The sequence below is a fragment of the Malaya genurostris genome, chromosome 3 (assembly GCF_030247185.1).
Source record: "Malaya genurostris strain Urasoe2022 chromosome 3, Malgen_1.1, whole genome shotgun sequence".
Classification (NCBI taxonomy): domain Eukaryota; kingdom Metazoa; phylum Arthropoda; class Insecta; order Diptera; family Culicidae; genus Malaya; species Malaya genurostris.
The window spans coordinates 189,291,481-189,313,786 of record NC_080572.1 but is presented as its reverse complement, the minus strand read 5'-3'; the positions used below and the strand labels follow the sequence as shown (position 1 = coordinate 189,313,786).

The 22,306-nt window shown below is 38.6% G+C and overlaps 2 protein-coding genes across 2 annotated transcripts; both read left to right on the top strand.

Moving 5' to 3' along the window:
- The first annotated feature begins 1,372 nt into the window (after nucleotides 1-1,372).
- On the top strand, nucleotides 1,373-1,936 carry LOC131434150 (uncharacterized). Its single transcript, XM_058600798.1, has one exon. The coding sequence runs from the start codon at nucleotides 1,433-1,435 to the stop codon at nucleotides 1,934-1,936; it is 504 nt and encodes a 167-aa protein (XP_058456781.1). The 5' UTR covers nucleotides 1,373-1,432.
- Nucleotides 1,937-2,415: 479 nt separating this feature from the next.
- On the top strand, nucleotides 2,416-5,112 carry LOC131434149 (uncharacterized protein K02A2.6-like). The gene has a single exon (XM_058600797.1). The coding sequence runs from the start codon at nucleotides 2,416-2,418 to the stop codon at nucleotides 5,110-5,112; it is 2,697 nt and encodes an 898-aa protein (XP_058456780.1).
- The last annotated feature ends 17,194 nt before the right edge of the window (nucleotides 5,113-22,306 follow it).

The following is a 22,306-nucleotide window of genomic DNA, read 5'->3' as shown; positions in this document are numbered from 1 at the left end:
TGATTTTCGGTAAGATTTATGGCAGCGGATCGGGATGTCTGCTCAAATTTAAATAATAAGTTGTTGGCGGCTCGGGATGACCGCTTAAATATTTCGTAAGATTGGTGGTAGCGGATCGAGATGATCGCTGAATATTAATTAAATGTGGCGGCTCGGGATGACCGCTGAATATTAATTAAATGTGGCGGCTCGGGATGACCGCTCAAACATTTCGTAGCGGATCGGGATGTCCACTCAATGCCATTTGAAATGTTGGTAGCGGCTTGGATGACCGCCAAAGTCAGATTTGGGAATATGAATAGGAAATGGTTAGCGTCTTGATATGACCGCTCGAGTTGGCTTTCGTCTGGAAGATTATTAGCGGTTCGGGATGACCGCTAAATCAAGTCACGAAAAATATCTAATAGGTAAAATCGGTAGTAGTTCGGAGTAGCGGCGTAATATTTTTTTTTAACGATGAGTGCGATTTCAATTTGCAACCGTTAGTGTTTGTGGATAATCACTATTTGACTACAAGTAGAAGCTTATGTGTAATTTAATGCGTCCTAAAAGTCTGAGTTTTTGCCGCAGGAGATTGCAATGTTTTTTTTATTTCAGATCCGAGTTTCAGTGTATAAAACAAAATTGAAATGGAAAGTAACGGAAAATACGTGCGAGCGCCGATATACTACAGTGATTCCGAAGATTCCGATGTGGCTTCCCGTGACTGGCCACCAAATCAAGTTAGCAGCGATCTCAGTGAAAAAGGGAGCAACATATCTCTTCGGGTATACCGAATGATCCCGTTGAACAAACCACTACCGAGTACGAAGATCCGGAAGGAAGCACGAATCGCAGTACGCACACATCATTTAGTAATCAGGAATACATTCGAAAAATCGAAAGACTGGAAAACGTCCTAAACAAATTAGTAGAGGGCCTCAGTTCAAACCAACCGCGTGACAGCAGCTCAGTACAATGCGGAAACGATCGTAGTTGGAACACTACACAAAAACACACTTCTCCACCAACAAGCATTGGGAGCATGCGTTGGGATCACATACAACCTTTTCCGAACGAGGTACCAGCAAGTCAGATGTGGGAACAGTGGAATCGTTTCATTGATCGTTTCGAAATCGCTGCATCGATCGCTAATGTCGACGATTCAGTAAAACGATCTCAGATACTGTTTCTGTCTTTGGGAGAAAAGCTGCAGGGAATCGTCAGAGCAGCTAAACTCCGCCCAAGCCTACAAGATCCAAATTGCTATGACATTTTTGTAAAAAATATAGAAACATACTTACAGTCTATGGTGGACATAACAGCCGAGCATGAGATGTTCTTAAATTTTAGACAAGGTGTTGACGAACCAGCTATAGCATTTCACGCACGACTGCGGGAGAAAGTACGTCTCTGTCGCTACAGCAGCGCGGATGAAGATCGGTTTGTCCGCATGCAACTGTTAAAAGGAATGCGTAACAGGGAACTGGCTAAATCTGCAAGAATGTTCGGATATGACACAACATTTATCGTACAATCCGCGACAAGAGAAGAAGCATATTTGATGGGAAATCCGCAAGTAGAACATTCTGACGCATTTATGGTAGCACGAGGCCAACGAAGGCTACCAAACAACGGACTACAACGGAAGCGTCGATATGATGCGAAAGAACATAGCACAATACAATTCAAGAAGCAAATCGTAAATGATAACAGGTTCCATGGACAAGGACGGCGTTCCCGTTGTTCTAGGTGTTATCGCCTATTCCACCGATTCGGATCTTGCCCAGCTACTGATCGTAACTGTATTGCTTGTGGAGAACGCGGTCACTTCGCGGCAGCATGTCGTAAGAAGAGCGCCAACAACATTCAAGCTCAACAGGATCAGTCATCACGCTGGACAGGCAATAGTGAGGATAAAAAGGTAAATGATGAGAACCTAGAACAAAATCTGTGATAAGTCGTAATGAAAAAAATAAATTTATGAGAACAAAAAAAAATGAGTATTCATTCGCATCTTACTTCCAGCAAATCAACCAACTGTCACTATCAGATGCACTTGTGGAATGCCGATTGGGATCGTCGACCCCAATACAATTTTTGATTGATTCTGGAGCAGATGTTAATATAATTGGTGGCGACGATTGGATTAATCTTGAAAGAGAATTTTACTCTGGATTTGCGAAACTAGAGCCATTCACATTGTCAACTACTAATGACATCCGCGCATTCGCATCATCCCGACCCATCGTAGTCAATTTTGGGTTCAGAGCGCAAGTCGAAGTGCTCGGGTGCAAGAAACCGACGATTTTTGCTGTGTTTCTAGTCGTCGCTGAAGGTCGTCGATCGCTTTTAGGTCGGTCTACGGCATGCGATATGAAGCTATTAAAAATTGGTACTACCGTCAACAGTTGTGAATCATCGAGTAAGACTAACATGTTTCCGAAAGTGCCAGGTGTTATTGTAAAATTCAGTATCGATACAACCGTTCCACCAGTTAGGAATGCCTACTACAACGTTCCAGCTGCATTTAGGGAAAGTGCGAGATCACGACTGCTTACCATGGAAAACCAAGGAATTATCGAACGAGTAACTTGCGCTCCAAATTGGATAAGCGGCATGTCGGCTGTCGCCAAAGGAAAAGATGATTTCCGTCTTGTTGTCAATATGAGAGCACCTAATCGAGCAATCAAACGAGAATACTTCCGATTACCGTTGTTGGATGAAATGAGGGTTAAACTCAATGGAGCCAAATACTTCTCGAAACTCGATTTAACAAACGCGTTTTATCATCTTGAGCTACATGAAGAATCACGTGATTTAACTACATTTTTGTCCGAGAACGGTATGTTTAGATTCACACGCCTAATGTTCGGCGTCAATTGCGCACCAGAAATTTTCCAGAGGGAAATGTCACGAATTCTAGAAGGTGTAAATAACATTATCGTCTATATAGATGACATACTGATATTTGCTGATAATTTGGAGGAGCTCCATAGAACCGTGACACAGGTTTTGGCAATTTTAAAGGAAAATAACCTGACCATAAATGTCGAAAAATGTGAGTTCGATAGAACTCGTATCGTTTTTCTCGGACACGAGCTCGACGAAAATGGTTTTAACATCAATAAGGCGAAAATTAAAGACATTCAAAGCTTCAGACCCCCCTCTACGGTTTCCGAGCTCCGAAGTTTTTTAGGTCTGGCATCTTTTGTTAGCCCGTACATAAAAGCATTCGCAAATACTGCAAGTCCGTTATGGGCCATTACTAGTTCCAGTGAATGGAAATGGGGCCCCGAACAGCAAGCAGCTTTCGAAAAACTAAAGGAGCAAATAGAGCACTGTACAACATCTCTTGGATTTTTCGCTGAGGAACAAAAGACTATTCTATACACGGATGCCTCACCAAATGCACTTGGTGCTGTATTAGTTCAGCATCAGGAGAATCGGCCCCCTCGGGTGATAAGTTTTGCGTCCAAGGCACTAACCCCCACTGAGAAGAGGTATCCACAAAATCAGCGCGAAGCTCTAGGAGCAGTATGGGCTGTTGAGCACTTCGCTTATTTTTTGTTAGGAAGGCCGTTTACACTCCGCACAGATGCACAAGGCTTCACATTTATCCTAAACCGTGCCCGTGAACATTCAAAACGAGCATTAAATCGAGCTGATGGTTGGGCTCTTCGTCTCAGTCCGTATAATTTCGAAGTAGAATATGTACGAGGGCGGGACAACATTGCTGATCCGTCATCGAGATTGTACGTTGGTGAAGACACACCTTTCAACGAAGACACCAGTCCTTGGGAGATTGCATCCCTAGAAGCAAACCAAATAGGCTTTCTTACAGAAGAAGAAGTAAGAGCAGCATCAATAACAGACAAACTATTGCAAGAGGTAATGCTGGCAATCGAATTCGAAATGTGGCCAAGGCACCTGAAAAAATTTGAAACGCTTAGCAGTGAGTTGAGTGTACGTGATGGATTGTTAATGAAAACAGGATGTGCTGTAGTTCCGGAGAGCTTACGTAAAAAGGCCTTATCTGTTGCCCACGAAGGTCATCCATCGACAGCCAAATTCAAAAGTATTTTAAGACAACGAGTTTGGTGGCCAGGTATGACAAAAGATGCAGAAGCATGGGTAAATTCGTGTGCAATATGTGCAACAAACGGAAAACCGGAAAAGCCCACTCCCATGGTGCGTGTGTTTGCACCTAAGGCAGTATGGGAAACGATCGCAATAGATTTCAATGGACCGTATTCTAAATTTGGAGGAGTTTCAATTTTAGTCATCATCGATTATCGGTCTAGGTATGTGATTGCGAAACCTGTTAATTCGACAAGCTTCGAGAACACAAAGAAAATTTTGGATGCTGTCTTTGAAAGAGAGGGTTTCCCTGGATGTATAAAATCGGATAACGGCCCTCCCTTCAACGGCGAGGAGTACAAGCGATACTGCTCCGAACGCGGAATAAACCTAATTTTTTCCACTCCACTATATCCACAACAAAATGGGTTAGTCGAAAGCTGCATGAAGTTTATCAACAAAGCGATGAATGCAGCCTATTGTAAACAATCGCGATTTATAGACGAATTGAACGCGGCAGTTAATGCGTACAATGCAGCCGCACATTCGGTTACAAAAATACCACCAGAAGAAGCGATGATGGGGCGTAAAATTAAGCGTGGTCTTCCTCTGCTGTATCGGGGTAGTGTTTCGATCGACGAAGACCTTCTAAGTGCTAGAGATCGTGCATCCAAAATTGAAGGAAAAAGACGAGAAGATCGCAGACGTGGTGCCCGCGAATGCAGGGTCAAGCCAGGAGATAAAGTAATCATTGAGCGACAGGTCCGGGGCAAAGCAGAATCTAGATTTCATCCTCGCAAATACACTGTGATACAGGAACAAAATGGCATGCTGAACCTAACCGACGAAAATGGCCAATCCCTTAAAAGACATGTCTCTCAAACGAAGAAGGTTCATGAATGGATACCTGCAAATATCCATAAAGAGTATATTCGGTTTCAGAATCCGATCCAATCTTCAATACAGCAACCCAAATCAAATGACAGTGCTCAAGACTTTCGACGTTCAGAGAGAAGTAGACGACTTCCGTTACATCTGAATAATTACGTTTAAACCACTGAGAAGCAACCTGAAAGTGAAGTCCATCGTAAATTATTATAAGCTAACTTAATTTACCTGGCAATTATCAGCTATTTTCTCTAGCTTTTCTTTTACTTGTCGCTAATATAGTGTTCATGTTTCAAAATAAACCATCGTATCAGGGTTACCAGTTCCATTTTGCAAAATTGAAAAAAAACACTCACACCGTCCTAACAATATAAATGACGATTGATTCATCAAGCAGGGAAAATCTACTTTGAACCAAGTAATGTTTGTTAAACAAACGTTTAGGAAATCTCAAATATCTTACGAAAATGCGGAATATGATACTACTGAGTGATTTTATAATAAGCCTGCCAATCGGCATCCCTGTAAAAGACCCTGTAAGAAATAGTTACGGTATCTGGTAATGAATCAGATTTGGCATATTGTGCACGGAAATCGTAAACCACGTAGTGCATGTAGATTAATGTATTACCCTTTTTATGTAAAATAAACAAAATAAATAACATTGAAATAAATTCTTTTTTTTAAGTAGTAGGTGGATGTGTGGTACAACAATTGGTCGACAACACTGCGTACAACATATTCCTATATATCCCAGCTTTCTTATATTATCCGCACACGTATCCTACCATTCATATATCTCCCACCTCACGCAACTTCGAATAAGGCGCATTTCTTAGCAAGTCGTCGAGAAGGTAAGACACTCGCAGATACGGCGAAGAGCGATGAGTGATTCCTCGGTTCCGAGTTATTCACATAAGCTACATATGTTCACATAACCGCTTAATTGTGTATGTATGGCGGAACATAGCTCATTCATAGAATGTTGTTTATTGCGCATTGGAAACGTAAACGCATGCATGCATAGCAAAACCGACGAGAAGCCCGAAGCCGTTTAGTAGTATTTATCGTATGACGGAAGTGGAAGACCGCCAGTGTACGTAAATAATAAGATGTTTGTTTTTTGTTTTGCTCTGAAATTTTGTGTTTTGATAGTTTTGTTGTGAGTCTCGCCACTGTTAGCTACGTTTTATGACTCGTATGTAGGTCGCTTCATGAATGCGTTTCGGACGTGTTGCGATGTGGAATGCGGCTTAGGAATGATAATGAAAATTTTCTACGCACCGATTGTAATGCTTTTTGTCCGTAGTAAGTCACTGCCAAACTTTCATTTTGTAATAAAGTTTCAATTAGCTATGATTGAAACTTTATTACAAAATGAAAGTTTGGCAGTGACTTACTACGGACAAAAAGCATTACAATCGGTGCGAAACATCTACTTGCAAGTAGTTTTGAGGCATAATCCTATCAGTACGGAAGGGATGAATGCGCAATTCATTTTCCGACAACCGAATATACCCGCATATTCCGTCTTGCTTACAATAACTTGCTAATAGAATTGAATTCTCCAATGACAAACTGTTCTTTCCCATTCAGACTAGATCGGAGATGATCCCAGAATAGAATCTATTCCGATAGATGATATCGTTGTTGAAAGTTTCACCGCCACTACCACGTGGTTAAAATCACGTGTGGCTTCGCTTTCGCTGCACCAAATCAGTTCGAGATGCTGCTCCGATTATTGTGTGATGCATCTCATCGGGAAACGACGCTCGAGGCTAGGCTCCACCGTAGACAAGAATTGGCTCGAAAGTAGGTCAATTTCAAACTTGTGAAAGTTGTTTTGTTCAAGCAGCGTGTCGGTTTGACACTGATCTGTTTGTTCTTGCGGTGTCGGTATCACAAAAACACACACCAGAAAAAGAACTATGCGGGTTCTCTATCAAGTTTCGATCCCGACTTCCGCCACCATTAGGCTCAATTCGGTATTGATCTAGATCCGTTGTCGGGCGCGTGTTCGATTGAAGAAACCGACACGTATATTCAAAAATTTTCTCATTGCGGTTGCAGGGTCCATGCAATTTTATCTGATGATTTTCAGATTGAAATCTTGGGAAAACTACAACTGGTACTTTTTTGTTGTTTATTCATCGAATCGTTTTGTGTGGGAATCGTACGTTGAACAGGTTGTAATTTACGAAACGGCCTTTGATCTTGAAAATACTCCCCCATCAGTTTATTTTACAAGCTAAAATCTTCGAAGCTTTACTGAATTACGTTAAGAGAGTGTAAAATTCTAGTTCATTATCAGACACTTCTATGTAATACTGGATCTTGGTTTCATCAACTTTTCCCAAATTAAATTTGACATATATTTTTTTATATAAATGATCTTTTCAATGTATTATTCATTATAATATGAATTTAATTTAAGTTTCGGACATTACCATTACCACGTTATTTGCTCCCGCAATTCTGTGATTTTTTCTAGGAAAATTTGTAAACCAACCCACCTAAAAAATCGAGTAAATTTACGTCTTCCGATACCAACATATTCGAGCGTCAAAAATAACTCATTTCTACAGTTGAGATAGCACAAATTGCCGATTTTTCATCATCAATCAATCAATCAATCAGCAGACAAAATTTGACGGCTGTGTCAGTCAAATGTTTAACCGTAATGGCAAAAACAGTAAAGCAACTCCGTTCAGGAGTGTGTGCCTTCAAAGAACAGCACCCTGGATGGCAACGACTGGCAAGGCACTTCCCAAGCAACCAAAAGTAGCACAACTATTTAATACATCCATTTTCTTGCTGCTTAAAAATACACGCAGAACTTTTGACAACTTGAAAGTACAGAACAAGTTCTGCGTGAACTTTCTCGCTGCACAGAAGCTGAACAATAAATTGTAAAAGCAGTTTTGAAGTTCGTTCCGTTGTGTCGCGCATTTTACTTACCCCACGAAGGAAGTGAACTCCGAGGTGATGTTCATTTCACACACAAAATTCCCCAAAAAGGTGCTACTGTGGTTCACAATCAGCGAGAAGTTTATAGTACGAAATGCCTGCCGGAAGTTTGCGTTGTTTATCAAAAAATACCATAAGGGCGAATACACGCTATTCTGGCCGAATCTGGCATCGACCCACTACTCGAAGCGATCGTGGGAGGGGATGGATAAGCTTACACGCTAACTTGAAAGGCTGGGTAAGTTTGACACATATTTACATCATTGATGTAAAAATTAATTGTTTTACTCATAAAGTTCATATGAGTTATGCCATATGTGGATATGCTTAACCTATAATTTAATAATTTTTTTCAGTGTACTGGTAATGTTAAACGGGTGAATTGAATTTATAAACTTACTTAGGAACTAATATAAATTGCGAACAGATTCAGTTGCACATTGCATCGAGTTTTCTCGCATTTTTTTTAATAATGTGTGACTCTAAATCTAATACAGCCATTTTGGGCCATTTTAAGGGGAAGCAACGGGCAACCCAAAAACTTTTGACAGAATTGTCAGATCGACAAATGAGAAACCGCGTTGGAAGCGTCATTCCAAGAAAATATTTTACCATGGAACAGTACACACAAAAAAACGCACTCAAATTGCTCAGCTGAACATTCAACTTCTTAATTGTGGAAACCAACCAAATGTTAAATTGATGCGTTAATAAGTAAAATTGTCAGTTCTATGCCACTGAAAACTCTTAATTAATAGTACAACAGCCTCTATACGACCAAAACGTTACAGTTTGGTGTGGTGTTTGTGCGGATATTGTGGTTGGTTCCTATTTTTTCCAAGACGATGATGGAGCAACGAAAACTGTTAATGGCGATCGATATCGAGCCATGATAAATAATTGTGTGATGTCCCTTGTTCATGAAAATGGTTTGAATGGCTACTGGTTTCGACAGGACGGTGCAACATGCCATACAGCTCGACTAACAATCGATTTGCTACGAACACTGTTCCCCGGACGAGTCATATCGAAAAAAGGCTGATTTTGACTGCCCCGAGATCTCGCGATTTGAAGTCAACAAACTTTTTTGAAAGGCGCTATTTGAAATCCAAGGTATACGTTAATATTCCAAGAATCATAGCTCAAATCAAAGACAACATATGACGTAAAATCGCCGCCATATCGACCCATACATTGGCCAAAACGATGAAACAAAAATAGAGCAAATTTTGTACTCAAGGCCAAAGGTGGCCATTTACGCGATATTATTTTCAAAAAAATTGTTGTAACATATCTCCTTGAACCAAAAAAATTGTAATCGAAATAAAAATGAAAAAATCGAGAAAAAATTTCATATATTTTGTTCAGAAACAAATGCTTGCATTTTACATGATGCTGTAGTTCGATATTTGTGAGTCTGTGCAACTCATTTTAACTAAACCAAGGAAGACGATTCAAGATATTTGTTTGTAATTCATTCTAGATCCTTAGAAAAATTTTCTTCCTAGTTGAACAACAACTTGAACAAATTGTTACTGCAAAAAGAAGCATCTGCATCTGGTCAGCATATTTGTTAATAAATCATGAAATTGTTTTTAAGTCAGAAGCTTAGAATTCCTGTCTATAAGAGGATATAATCATTTAATATACTTCTTAACGTTGCCTGAATTTCTTCTATGAAATATAGAAATACTAGAAACAATTAGCTTTGAAAACGTGAATATTGTTAATGAAGCACGATACATTATGTTTTGCCGCATTTGATGCAACTCTTCATTTTGTCAAGTGTGCACTGAAAATATATATAAGCTCCTTTGTAGGTGACTGCAGATCACACGTAGATTTCTCTACCTTTGTCTAACAAACTCTTATTGTTATAGAATAGAGATATCTCACAACCATCAAGCAGCCGTAAAATGTTGTATCAAAACGGTTTTTTTGAAAATTTAACAGCAAACTTCATTTTAACTCATTATCTTTTTAATTTTCTAGAAAATCAAACCAAATACTGACACGAACTCAAGTTTTTTAATTCAAACACATTAATATACAAGTGTAATCTGTTATATCTCGCCCAGAAAGTGAAATCTTCACCTACAGGTTCGACACTAACATCCGCCCGATTCTCTCGTCCCGTCCCGTCCCTGTCCACCATCTTCATTGGAACTGACAAGATCTTTTTTTGTCACTAACTTTTTCGTTGCCCCTTCCCTGTCTCTTCACCATCTCGACGGCAACTAATTATATCTCTGTCGTTTTCAGACATGTTATTCCCACATCCCCTTTTTACCCCGTTTCCACAATATTTACTTTTTTTCATTCTCTTTCGTAACATCACCATCATCGCCCACGGAAGACCGCTTCAGTCGAAAGCTAGCATTCGGGCCACCCGCCGGGCCTTCGTAGCGTGGGGGTGTTTCCCGCGGACCTACATGGACCGAAGGATGCGGCCAGCATAGATATTTACCAACGCCATCTGGAAGGCTCATGCAATATTCAATTCATCGAGCACTGCCGATCGCCAGCTAAAAGCTGGATTTTCGAGAATCCGAGATGACATAGTCTAATGATACTATTCTAGTTTTAAGCTAGTCGTTCATAAAGATTAGAAAATACCCTTTGCATCTTAGAGCTTAAGCAGTGTGCCTAAAAATATATTATATTATCGAATAAAAAAAAATCAGCCTTGTTGAAAATAACAAAAAGATCGTGCAGTGGCCATGGTTCCCAGCTTGACGAAATTTCTCATCGTGTGACGCAATTTATAAAAGTGACTCAATTTATGTAAAAAAAATTTAGGCCTGCTGAATATCAAACGAAATAAATTTCTATTTTCAAGAAATATTGCAGATAAATCACATGTTATTACATCGAAACATTACATCACCTTAACTGAATACTGTATATAATTCTGATATGAAATTATGCATCTTTTCGTGTAATATATAAGAAAATTATTGCATCTGATGTTCTAATTTTATTTTCACATCAAATGATAATCACATTGAGATTGTTACAATTTTTATTTTTGCTGTGTACATTTGTAGACGCGCGATAAAAAAATGTAATAGGACTATTGTACCAAAAGTCATCTTCTTAGTACAGTCGTCATGTTATTTTGAGAACTACTCGACTTTCAGTTACCGAATTGTGATAAAATCGAGTACAATGTCATCGTTTCGGCTTTACACGCTTAAAAAAGTTACCCAAAAATAAGTAAAATCCCACTCATCTGTAGAAAAAGTGGAACAACTCTAATGTCGAGTAACTCCATAGTTACTCAAATTTGAGTTTTTCCACTGGAAACGATGTTTGGGTAAAATGTACTCATTTACTGAGTAATACTTTATCTGTACATAAAGCAAAGCACCGTCGTTCCCATTCTGAAGCACAATACGTAGTGCTCTGGAACATAATATCTGCATCGGTGGCACAACCAAGAGCACAGTTTATCATTTCGGTTTGTGCTAAGCGACTCGCTTTTGCAACAGATACAGATAAACAGCTAAATAAAAATACGCGATCCCACTTACAAAAATGGCGCTAAAAATAGTGATTACGACTTTTAGATTTTACTCTCGCATAGTAGAATAAAAATGAGTTCTTACGTAAAACTTAAATTTAGAGTAAATAATTGAAACTAAGAAACTTTTTTTACCGTGTAATAAACAATACCTCACACTCTTACCAGCCGCTCTTAGGTCAAAACCTACCCAAAATCAGCTAAATTGCATTTCCCCAGTTTTAGGTAACGAGTGTTGACCTCAAAATTTAGGTAAATGTAAGTTTACCCAAAGTGTTATGCTATAACAAAGCAGGCTACCCATTTTTTACAATCAAGTCAAAGTTTGAGTTGATAACGACCTAGTTTTGGGTAGCTTATAGAAAAGGCCGACAATGAGTGATTTCCCCCTCAAAAAATAGGTAAAAATGATTTTTAGTGTTTTTAACTTCCGAATACATACGACTAAGTAAGTGGCTATAGTAAAACTTCAAATTTGTCAAGCTAAATTTTGGTACTAGGTTTTCTTGTAGAACTTTGTTTTCAACCGACTACATATTAATTATTTACGTACAGAACAATTAAAGGGCTGAACGCAAAAAAAAAACGGGCAACTTAGTTTGGAAAGTTTGTTTTGAATATTTTTGAAAGCAAGAACCGGATAAAATCATTGACTGCAAGAATCGAACTCGGATTTTGCAATGAAAGAATCGTTCAAAAACCTCACGCTTCACGTGTGATGTCTTCAAATGACTCAAACCGGTTTCCCTGGAGCGGTCGTTTGAGTTTGCTGAATAGTCAGAAGTCGCACGGAGCTAAATTAGGCAAATACGATGGTTGCGGAACGATATTGATTGAATTGTTGGCAAAAAAAATCACGAAGAATCAATGCAGTATGAGACGGTGCATTATCGTGGTGCAAAACCTAAGGGTGGAGCCAGAGAGAAAGCGATACGCGACGCAAAGCGAAGCGATGCGAAACTTGACAGATCGCACGGAGTATGTCAGAGTGAGTGCGATGCGATCGGTCAGTAGTCGCTCCGCAACGCATCGAATTCACTCTGACATTCTTGTCATTTTTCTGCTGAACTTGAATGGACGGAGCTCTACCGCGCGATCTGTCAAGTTTCGCTTCGCGTCGCTTGTCGCTTTCTCTCTGACTTCACACTAAGATTAATGTCAGAGTGAGCGCGGAACGTGAGCCGAAGCGAAACGATTCAATGCGATGTACTGTTTAATCGATTTAGATTCAAATTCGATCCGATTTGCTGTTTCGACATTACAAAGTAATGAGTGATTAAAATCTCAAAATGCCACTTAAAATGTCGGACATTAGAATAATGTCATGAAAACTGAAACACCGAAGAATATTCATGCAAAAAACACTTGCGGATTGATAAAATCATCTCACTGCTAGGTGGATTAAGCACGTTTTTACGAAGTAGGTTGACGTTATTTGGGATTTAGTTCGTAAAAAAGTTACGTAAAAAGAGGTAACGTATAAAAAGTGTTCGTAAACGGAAGTTTGGGTGTATAATTCAAAAGTCTTACTAATTTTTGCACACAGTAGTGAGCATTTCAACTCGTTAGAAGGAGTATGTTTTGCAAATCATGCATAGAAAAAATCGTGTAAATTTACGCTTTATAGATGCACATAAATGAGCGTCGTCATTCACTTAAATTTTAAGTTCGAAACATGTAAAGATAAGTTATATCATTAATATCACAGTTAATTTAGCTAAAACTTACATCGACACAGACACACAAGTTATTTTTACATCTATTAAGGATGTAATATTGCGTCATCACCGAAATTTCGTTGTTTTGTCAGGCGTAAATTTCATTTTTTCTAAGAGTAGTGTTTCCACAATAAGATGAGTGTAGGCACAATTCCACTCTATAGAAACAGAAAAATCAAACACCACTGCAGTTGCATATCTGCACACTATTTCTAGGCCGTTCCATTCTTCACTCCAACGGCTATCGAAAAACTTTTCCATCAGCTGGCCGAAAAAGCGCACCCTCTAGCTTCGAACATTCATTGAATTGCAAACGTGCAACTGTCGACAAACTGGCCTCAGCCGGTCTCGGCAGACACGGGCCCCCGCTAGCATAATTGCAAACAGCCGAAGCGAATGAATGGGCAGTGGGTGCATTGGTAATGCACACAACGGCCGGCAACGGAAAGCGGATTATCGTGCATTGCCACACAACGCAGTGCGGAGTAGTGCACCGGAGATCTGAGCCGGGACCCCAAATCAATTTTCGGCTCGACACTCGGACGGTTGTGTGGCACGAGGCCCTGCGTGAAACGGTCGAGTGAGGTTAATTTTTTATTTATATGCTTTTTAGCAATATTTTCGGATCATCATTAGTGGGCACCAAAAAGGATCGATCGGAACAATGCCGAACCAGAACCGGAGATCAGCGTGTGCCAGTCGATGGATATGAATAAGATATTATCGGATTTACCTACAAACAAACCTACAAAGGCACAGGATGGTGCAGTGCGGAAAAAGGACACAAAGTAGCACATGCAATCACCTATTTTTGGCAGGAAAATAAAAATCCACTGATTCTGGGGTCCAAAAAAAATATCGGACATTGATTGACAGCTACATTGTACTTGTTAACTCAAGTGTCAATTAGATGAAATTGACGTGGCACTCGATTAGAACCAGTAGTGAGTATATTCAAATGAAGGGTCGGGTTTTTTTGTTGGACCATGATTTCAATCAGTAGCAATGATTTATGCGATTGTTAATTACATTGAAGAGATTTCATCTGGAAGTGCGATGTGTTTTTTTGAAAGCCTTAAGCTGCTATTTGGTTACAAAACAAATTCTACTCAGAAGAAAGATATAAATTCTAGAAGTGAACGGTTGAATGGAAAAATCGGATTGGTGCACCTTTGTTTGGAAAAACCTTTTACGACCTACAAAGTTAAAGCCAGGGTATAGTAAATAATGCTTTTGAAAGCCATAAAAAAACGGATAAAAACATTGAGTGTAAAATCCGGACACGGATTTTGCAATGCTAAAATCGCTTGGAAACATCTTTCTTGTAAGAACCGGCCAAAAAGAGGCGGGTGGGTTATGTCACAGACATAAATGGAATAACGTTCTGCTTGGAATCCGAAAATTGACTTTGGAACGTAGCTCAGGAGCATCAATTTCTCCGTTTATCAATTTTGCAATGATCAATGCCTGTTTTATTTTTCGTCGGCGTAGCAACGTATCAATTCCTAAAAGCTGACATCTTTCCGTATATGGTGGTAGATTTTCAGGGTCTCGCCATGGTAAGAGTCGCATCGCCAAACGAACAAAGCGTTTTTGAACTCTTTCAATTCGTAAATTTCACGAAATTTGATAAGGCAACCAAACCACTGATGCAGAATTGGCCGGACAAGAATAAGGAGTGAAAAAATATAAAACAAAGTTATAGTAGTTTTTTTTATTTGCACAATCAGTGAAGGAAAACTTGGCTTATTTTATTGTTTCTAGAAACGAATCCATTTGTGGAATTTGTACGACATGTAAAACTGTTCTTTACTTTTTGCCATCACTTATTTATCTACTCCAAAGCCTAAATTCTAAACCAGGATTCATAAACTGAAACTGAATACAAGAACTGTGTTTGAATCCTAGGACAGGCTCAGGATTTAGTGGCTTGGAATCCGAATAGAGAATTCAAATCATGAGCTTGGTTCTGATATTATGGAACTGAGACCATTTTCAGAATCCTTTTTCTAGGTTTCAAATTTAGTTCCAAATTGAATTCTGAACTTCGAACTTGAATAAATATACCGAATTTAGTTCCATATTCTTGTTTCAGCATGCAGCAGGTCTGAATTCTTATCTTAAATTCTGGAAATGAATTCTGGAACTAGATACGTAATTCATATTCAACATTTTGAATGCAAATCTTAAATTCTTATCGTGAATTTTGTACAAGAATCCTAAATATAAGTTCTGGATTCGAATTCCGAACATAAATTGTTTGTTACGGGCGGCCAGATCTATGCTGCTCTTCAGGGAACCGACTAAGTTTTGGTCCGGTTAAATAAGGACTGGAGGTGAAACTACTTGATCAACAGGAGCATAATTGCTTGAATGTAGAAAGAAGTGAACTTATTTTATAGGAAAAAAAAATTAAATCGGTATTATAAATGCAGTAGGGTTACCATCTCGAATACATCTCTCGCCCAGTAACGCGTATTTTTTACTTTTTTATTTATGACTTCTGGTCAGTCAGTAATTTTTACTTTTTTCGGTTTTTTAACGATATCAAACTAACTGGAGATTATAAGAGGAGAAAGAATATGAAATCATAGAGCCATAGTACTCAAGGAAGAGCAAGGATGTGAAGAATAAAGTGCGGAAAAGTGAGACGTGACAAGGGTCATTTAAGTAAGCAGAAGGCTTCTCGTATTCGCCGGTTCGGACAGTAAATGGCAAACCTTTGCCTTTACTTTCTGACATATCAGAGACTCGGATGACTCGTATCGCTAAGACGCGTAAGTTCGACTCCTCTGGTAGAAGGTAAAAGTTTAGATACGAGAAGCCTTCTGCTTACTTAAATGACCCTTGTCACGTTTCACTTTTCCGCACTTTATTCTTCACATCCTTGCTCTTCCTTGAGTACTACGGCTCTATGATTTCATATTCTTTCTCCTCTTATAATCTCTAGTTAGTTTGATATCGTTAAAAAACCGAAAAAAGTAACATTTATGTTTGGGGAAAAACATCCTGAATCTGCAGAGAGTTATTCATTTGACTTTATGGTTTATTTTCAAATTATGTTGTAATATCTGATGCTGGCAACGTAGCTGTGTACTATCATACCTTATTACCTATTTATTCGTTTGACATGTATGCAACCAACTATGGATCAAAATACTAATGCGTGGGTGATGCGCATTGTTTTATCTAAGTGAGCCGATCCTTCAGTTACTAACAATGTTTCAGCCGATGAGTAATTTACTTCTTATTGAAAAGCTATAAATAACCCTATGTTCAGAATGCTCAAAATTAATCCAAGTAGAGAGATTTCTCATTATTTTAAATTCATATGCCATGAGAACTACAATATTATCACAATTGATGTTCAATTTCTGTGTTGTTTTTCTCGTGTTTATGATAGTGCATAGAACAAACATGAATTCTGGTTTTATTTATGTTTCATACACTTATTGCGACTCCATATTGTGTTCGCCATATTCAAACCAAAAAAGTTACCTAGGTTGCCTTTTCGTTATCATTACGTTGTGAGAACCAACCGATATCTATCTGAATCAATGCAGAAATTGTATATTATAATCTTGTAATATCTATGTTACTGCTATATCTATTCACGGTAATGATTAACAAAAAAACCTACGTTTTTATAATGGTATTGCAAGGGAAAATAAACTTTTTTTTTTTCAATTAGTAGCTAAAAGCATAGTTATAATCAAAAATGTGTTAGAATTAAAGGCTGTCCCAGAAAGTATGGACGCAACCAACCTGTCAATTTTTATGGCTGCGTCCTGTTGTTTACACTCTTCTCTAACCACTTGTGCAGTTATTTATTCGTTTACATTAGTTTGTTTTGAAATGCGTGGACTATCAGCAGAACAACGTCGAAAAATTGTGTACAAATGGTGCACAGAACGCGGAGTAAGGAGGAGTAAGTGAAAAAGCCGTAAGAAATACAATCAGGAAGTTCGGTGAGGATAACACCTTTGAGGATAAACGGAAAACGGGTCGAAAAAAAGGTCCTGCTAACCCTCAGTTGGATAAACATATACTGAAGGCGTTCGAACAAAAGAAGGAGGCTTCAGTTCGGGATGTGGCTAAAAAAGTGGGCACTTCGAAGTCTAATGTTCTTCGTGCTAAATAACGTTTGAATATTCGAACCTATAAGAACCAGAAACAACCAAAACGTAGTCCGAAACAAGAAGCATCGATCAGGCCGAGGGTTCGAAAGCTGTACAATACGATTCTTGCTGGAAATTTGAACTGCATAATCATGGACGACGGAACCTACGTGAAACTCGATTACAAATCCGTGCCGAGACCACAATATTATACGGTGCGAGAAGGACAAGTGTTAAACCAGTCCGAGACATCGATTGAAGTCGAAAAATTCAGTAAGAAAGCTATGGCCTGACAAGCAATTTGTAGCTGCGGTAAGATTTCGAAACCCTTCATCACCACTGCTTCAATGAACAGCGAAATATACATCAAGGAATGTTTACAAAAACGACTTCTACCCATGATTCAGAGCCTCAAGGATCCTGTTGTCTTCTGGCTAGATCTTACTTCTTGCCACTACTCGAAATCAACGGTAGAATGGTATACTACCAAAAATGTCACTTTCGTCCCAAAAGACATGAATCCACCAAATTGCCTACAACTTCGACCAATTTAGGAATTTTGGGCATTAACGAAGGCACATCTTAGCAAACATATCTCGGTAACCGAAACCATTCAACAGTTCGAAAAAGATTGGAAAAAAGTGTCAAAACTTGTCGCCAAGAAGTCTGTGCGGAATTTAATGAGGAACGTTCGCAAGAAGGTACGCCAGCTAGTCTATAATGGCTAAGTAGCAAATGTTGAGAATAATATTCTGTTGTTGTAGTCTAATATTATCAGTACATCGAAAAAATTTTGAATATCTAACACTTGTGAATTATTTACAGCGAAATCAAAGTGCGTCTTTAGTCTTTAGTGCATAGAACAAAGATGGCTATTCTGCTTCTCATTATTTTCGCCCAAAAGTAGTTTCGAAAAAAGCAATATTCTAGTTTTATTTATGTTTAATACACTTCTTGCGACTCTAGTGTGTCTTTGACCGTCAGCATATCGATACAAATTATTCTGACTTTTGCTGCCATTTTCAAGCGAAGCTCCCAGAATTCTTCGTCAGTTGAATAATCGTACCTAGTCATTTGAAATGCTGCATGCTCAGCTTCAAGTGGTCTAGCTTCTTCGTTATATTCGCTGTTGGTAGTAAGCAAGTTCGAATGAATAGAATTATAAATGGAGCAAAGTATTGAAAATGAAAACTGAAGGAAGAAACTATTAATTCTGTAATTGATATCTCAGCTACCTGGTTTGGCTTTTTTCTATTATCTTGAACCAATTCGAATGTTTATATAAACCTCATTTGAAGGCCGCTCTCACACTATTGAAAGAGATATTTTTGATGTGAAGAGAATCGATTGAAGAACTGAATGCTGCCCGTTCGGTACGTCAGCGAACGTTATGTGTGTCAGAGTGTAAAGTTTACTGCAGTAAAGAGATCGTCAGTGTGTTTCACATTCGGTTTCAATTGAATTGACTGAAGTTTTACTGCACTGTTTTTGAACGATTCTTTCATTGATTCATTACGTTGCGAGAACCAATCGATAGCTATCTGAATCAATGCAGAAATTCTAAGTTATAATCTTGTAATATCTATGTTGCTGCTATACCAATTCACAGTAATGATTTACATATACACTCACATGTTTATAATGGTATTGCAAGAGAAAATAAACCTTTTTTCAATTAGTAGCTAAAAGCATAGCTGTGATTAAATATATGTTACAATTAAGTAATGATTGTTCGTGCTTTTGTTGCATCATAGTTGGGACTTAGTGGTATCAGAACTAGATACGGATTGCTACTTGGGAGTAGCATCGATTTTTACGATTCTCTATAGAAATGATATAGAATTGCAGGAAAACACGTCTGTTGGTTCCAGAAGACCTCTAGCGTTTTATTTACTATTCGATTGAAAAATGTCTGTGTGGTATCAGAACTAGATACGGATTGCTACTTGGGAGTAGCATCGATTTTTACGATTCTCTATAGAAATGATATAGAATTGCAGGAAAACACGTCTGGGGTTCCAGAAGACCTCTAGCGTTTTATTTACTATTCGATTGAAAAATGTCTGTGTGTGTATGGCACGTACAGCAATGCTGCAAAACAAACAGAAAAATTCTTCTTAATTTCTGACAAAACTGGTTTAATTTGTAGGTAATGGTAGATGCTGGCCAAATAAATAGATTTTGGCTGCAGAAGCTCCCAGTTTCTGGTTCCGGAAGTACTGGAAACCTCATTTCTCAAAGACGGCTAAATCAATTTTCACAATCCTGCACTCAAATGAAAGGCTTTTTGATCTTATACATAGATTGCACCTTATTTTTTACCAGATTCCGGAACTACTGTTTCTATTAGATGGAAACTGTTCTGAAGAATATCACAGTGATATTTATTAGAACCACTAAGAGGATAAAAACCGGTTTTCCTTTACGTTTCGTCTTCGACTCGTCAGTGCTTAACAGTTTTCGTTGAGCTATCAACGTAATGATACAAAATTTTCTGAATTGAGATAACACTATTCCTGGTTTTCATTTAATGGTCATAGGGAAGATTTCGATCACATTCCTTCCAAAACAATCAACAGACAGAAATGAGCCTGTTTCTGTTCCAGTAAATTCAGGAAGACGCTAGTGTAGAGTTTTATTCTGTATCCTTTGAATCATTTTCTTCGTAGTAGAACAACAACTTAACCAAGTTGGTACTGTATAAAGCATGGCATAATTTGTTTATGAATTGATAATTTGATCTCAAAACAGAGCTTAGAATCTCTGTTTATAAGAGGATGTCAACAGTAATTCCTTCCCTTAAATTGATTATTGTTTGGCTTAAGCAAAGAAGCTCTAGGGTTATGAGGAAAGACGATGAATTTTATATTTGCGCATTTGGTGCAATTTCCCAATTTTCCATTTTGTCTGGTAATCTTTGCAAATATGTAAGTTTCTTATAAGACGACCTGGTCGTCAAATGGGAAGTCGTAAATCGGCGAGGCGAGAAAGAGGGTTAGGACAGGCCTAACGAGTCGACCGAAAAATTCTAGTTATCAATAATCTAGCAATAATCGGAAACATCGGTTGGAAACAAGTAACATTTTTTTACAGTTGCTTTAGTTTATCAAAAACAATTTACAATTGCAATATCTGAATTTCTTTCCAACTCATTCTATCGGAAAGAAAATGTTTAACTTCCACCGATAATTGGAACATCCGAAATAGCCGTCACACACACAAAAAAAGTTCGATTAAACTGCGTTCATTCATTCCCGACTAGAGCAGCCCGGAACACACAGAGACTCTATTTAAAGTCGATTGGGAAATATCCAATAAATCACATCGGATTCGAGGTTTCCTCGGTTATTTACGCAGCACGAGTATGTACCGAAGTGTTTTCCATTCTTTCTACCGGTGGCAGTTTCTTCGTTCCACATTTGCCGGGGACGCTCCGCCGTGCTGCTACGGAACAGATAGAACCGCTATTTATGCTGCTTATGCTTATGCTTCGCCTCAGCCGACCGACCGGTCGGGGTCAGTGACAGACTCGACTAGCGTGTGTGTGTGTGTGAGTGAGCGAGTGTGAGTGCGTGTTTCTGTACGGTTCTACCAAATACAAATAATTTGTATTTGGATCTACGACCACGTTTTGTGGAGGAGCTAAACAAATCGACGAGGAATTTCATTCACGAAAAGTAGAAGCTAGAAACACAGACCTAACGCATTCTCCTGTTGTTTGAACTTGTAGGGATGCTTCGAAAGCGAAATTGTTTTGCTTTAGAAGGGATTGAGGTCACCCGTACATTGCCCGGCTGACAAATGTCGCAATCGAAATAAAAATGAATCATTAGATTTCATCGCAAAGTACTAAGATTGTAGTAAATGAATGTGAATGTAGTTAAATTATGAGACCGAGAAAACATGTACGATTCAAATAATGTTTGTATTGATCTTACTAAAGAGTTGACAAGAGTTGAATAACGCGAGTCAGATAACTTATAAACCAACATAAGTAAAAAAGCAGAACAACATAGTAGTCAATACAACATTGAGTCGTATGGCAAATACTTTGTTTCTTTCAATAGGATTTAATTGTCATCGTCATCATTCTTCGAACAAAACACTGATTAAAATATGAACAATAGGAAAGATGATATCCGGAAAGGGAACATTTTAACCCGCAAATCTATCTTTCATATGTGGAAAAAAAAAATTCTGCCATTATGTCAATCTGAACATTTGAAGAACTTCATCTCTGAAGGAACCCGATGAAGTAGAACACCGGAACGGGGGCGAATCATTTCGCCGAAAACCGTTTCGCTTGCAAATTCGTACTAAAATGTGGCGAAACTTTGTGTGACAACACAGTCAACGTCTTTTTATTAACATCAATGGCGAATTAAAGTATAACAACCAAAGAATATCATGTAAAATTTGTACGAAAAAATACAAAAAAAGGAAATGACAGCAATTTTATCTCGGGAAAAAGTAGAATTACGGTGTCCCTCATAACTTAGTGCTGGATCATCTAAAATACAAAAAGGCGAGTGGGTTAATTATGGTAAATTATGTCAGAGACACAACTGGATGACGTGAATTAGCTGTCATGCTTCTCTCGCACTTCACACCTTATTTCTTCGCTTCCAGAATTGTGAAGGAGCAACTACATATACTAAAGTACGTAAAGTTTTTCACAAGAAACATATTCCATCAAACGGAGCAAACGAAAGTTAAAACATTGACCGCAAAACAACACATGGTGCGAACTACAATAATACAGAACAGAGTTCTGCGTAGGTTAGGTTACATAAAATGGTTCAAATTTGCTCCATCTATACCTACTCAGTAGCAAAGACATCATATTAACAAGATATCCAGCTCTCACATTTCCCGAACAAATTATTGGCAACAACATTTTTTGCGAGCATGGCGCCCTCAAGCGAGTCCGCATCGAATCTCGTACACAGAAGTAGGGGAGAGAAATGTCAAATTCGTGCGCGCCAAAATAGCAGCACTGCGCACCCATACAATTGACATGATAAGTTGAATGT

Bases quoted from the DNA above. Each gene is read 5' to 3' on its own strand.
- LOC131434150 (XM_058600798.1), top strand. From the start codon at position 1,433: ATGCAACTGTTAAAAGGAATGCGTAACAGGGAACTGGCTAAATCTGCA.
- LOC131434149 (XM_058600797.1), top strand. From the start codon at position 2,416: ATGTTTCCGAAAGTGCCAGGTGTTATTGTAAAATTCAGTATCGATACA.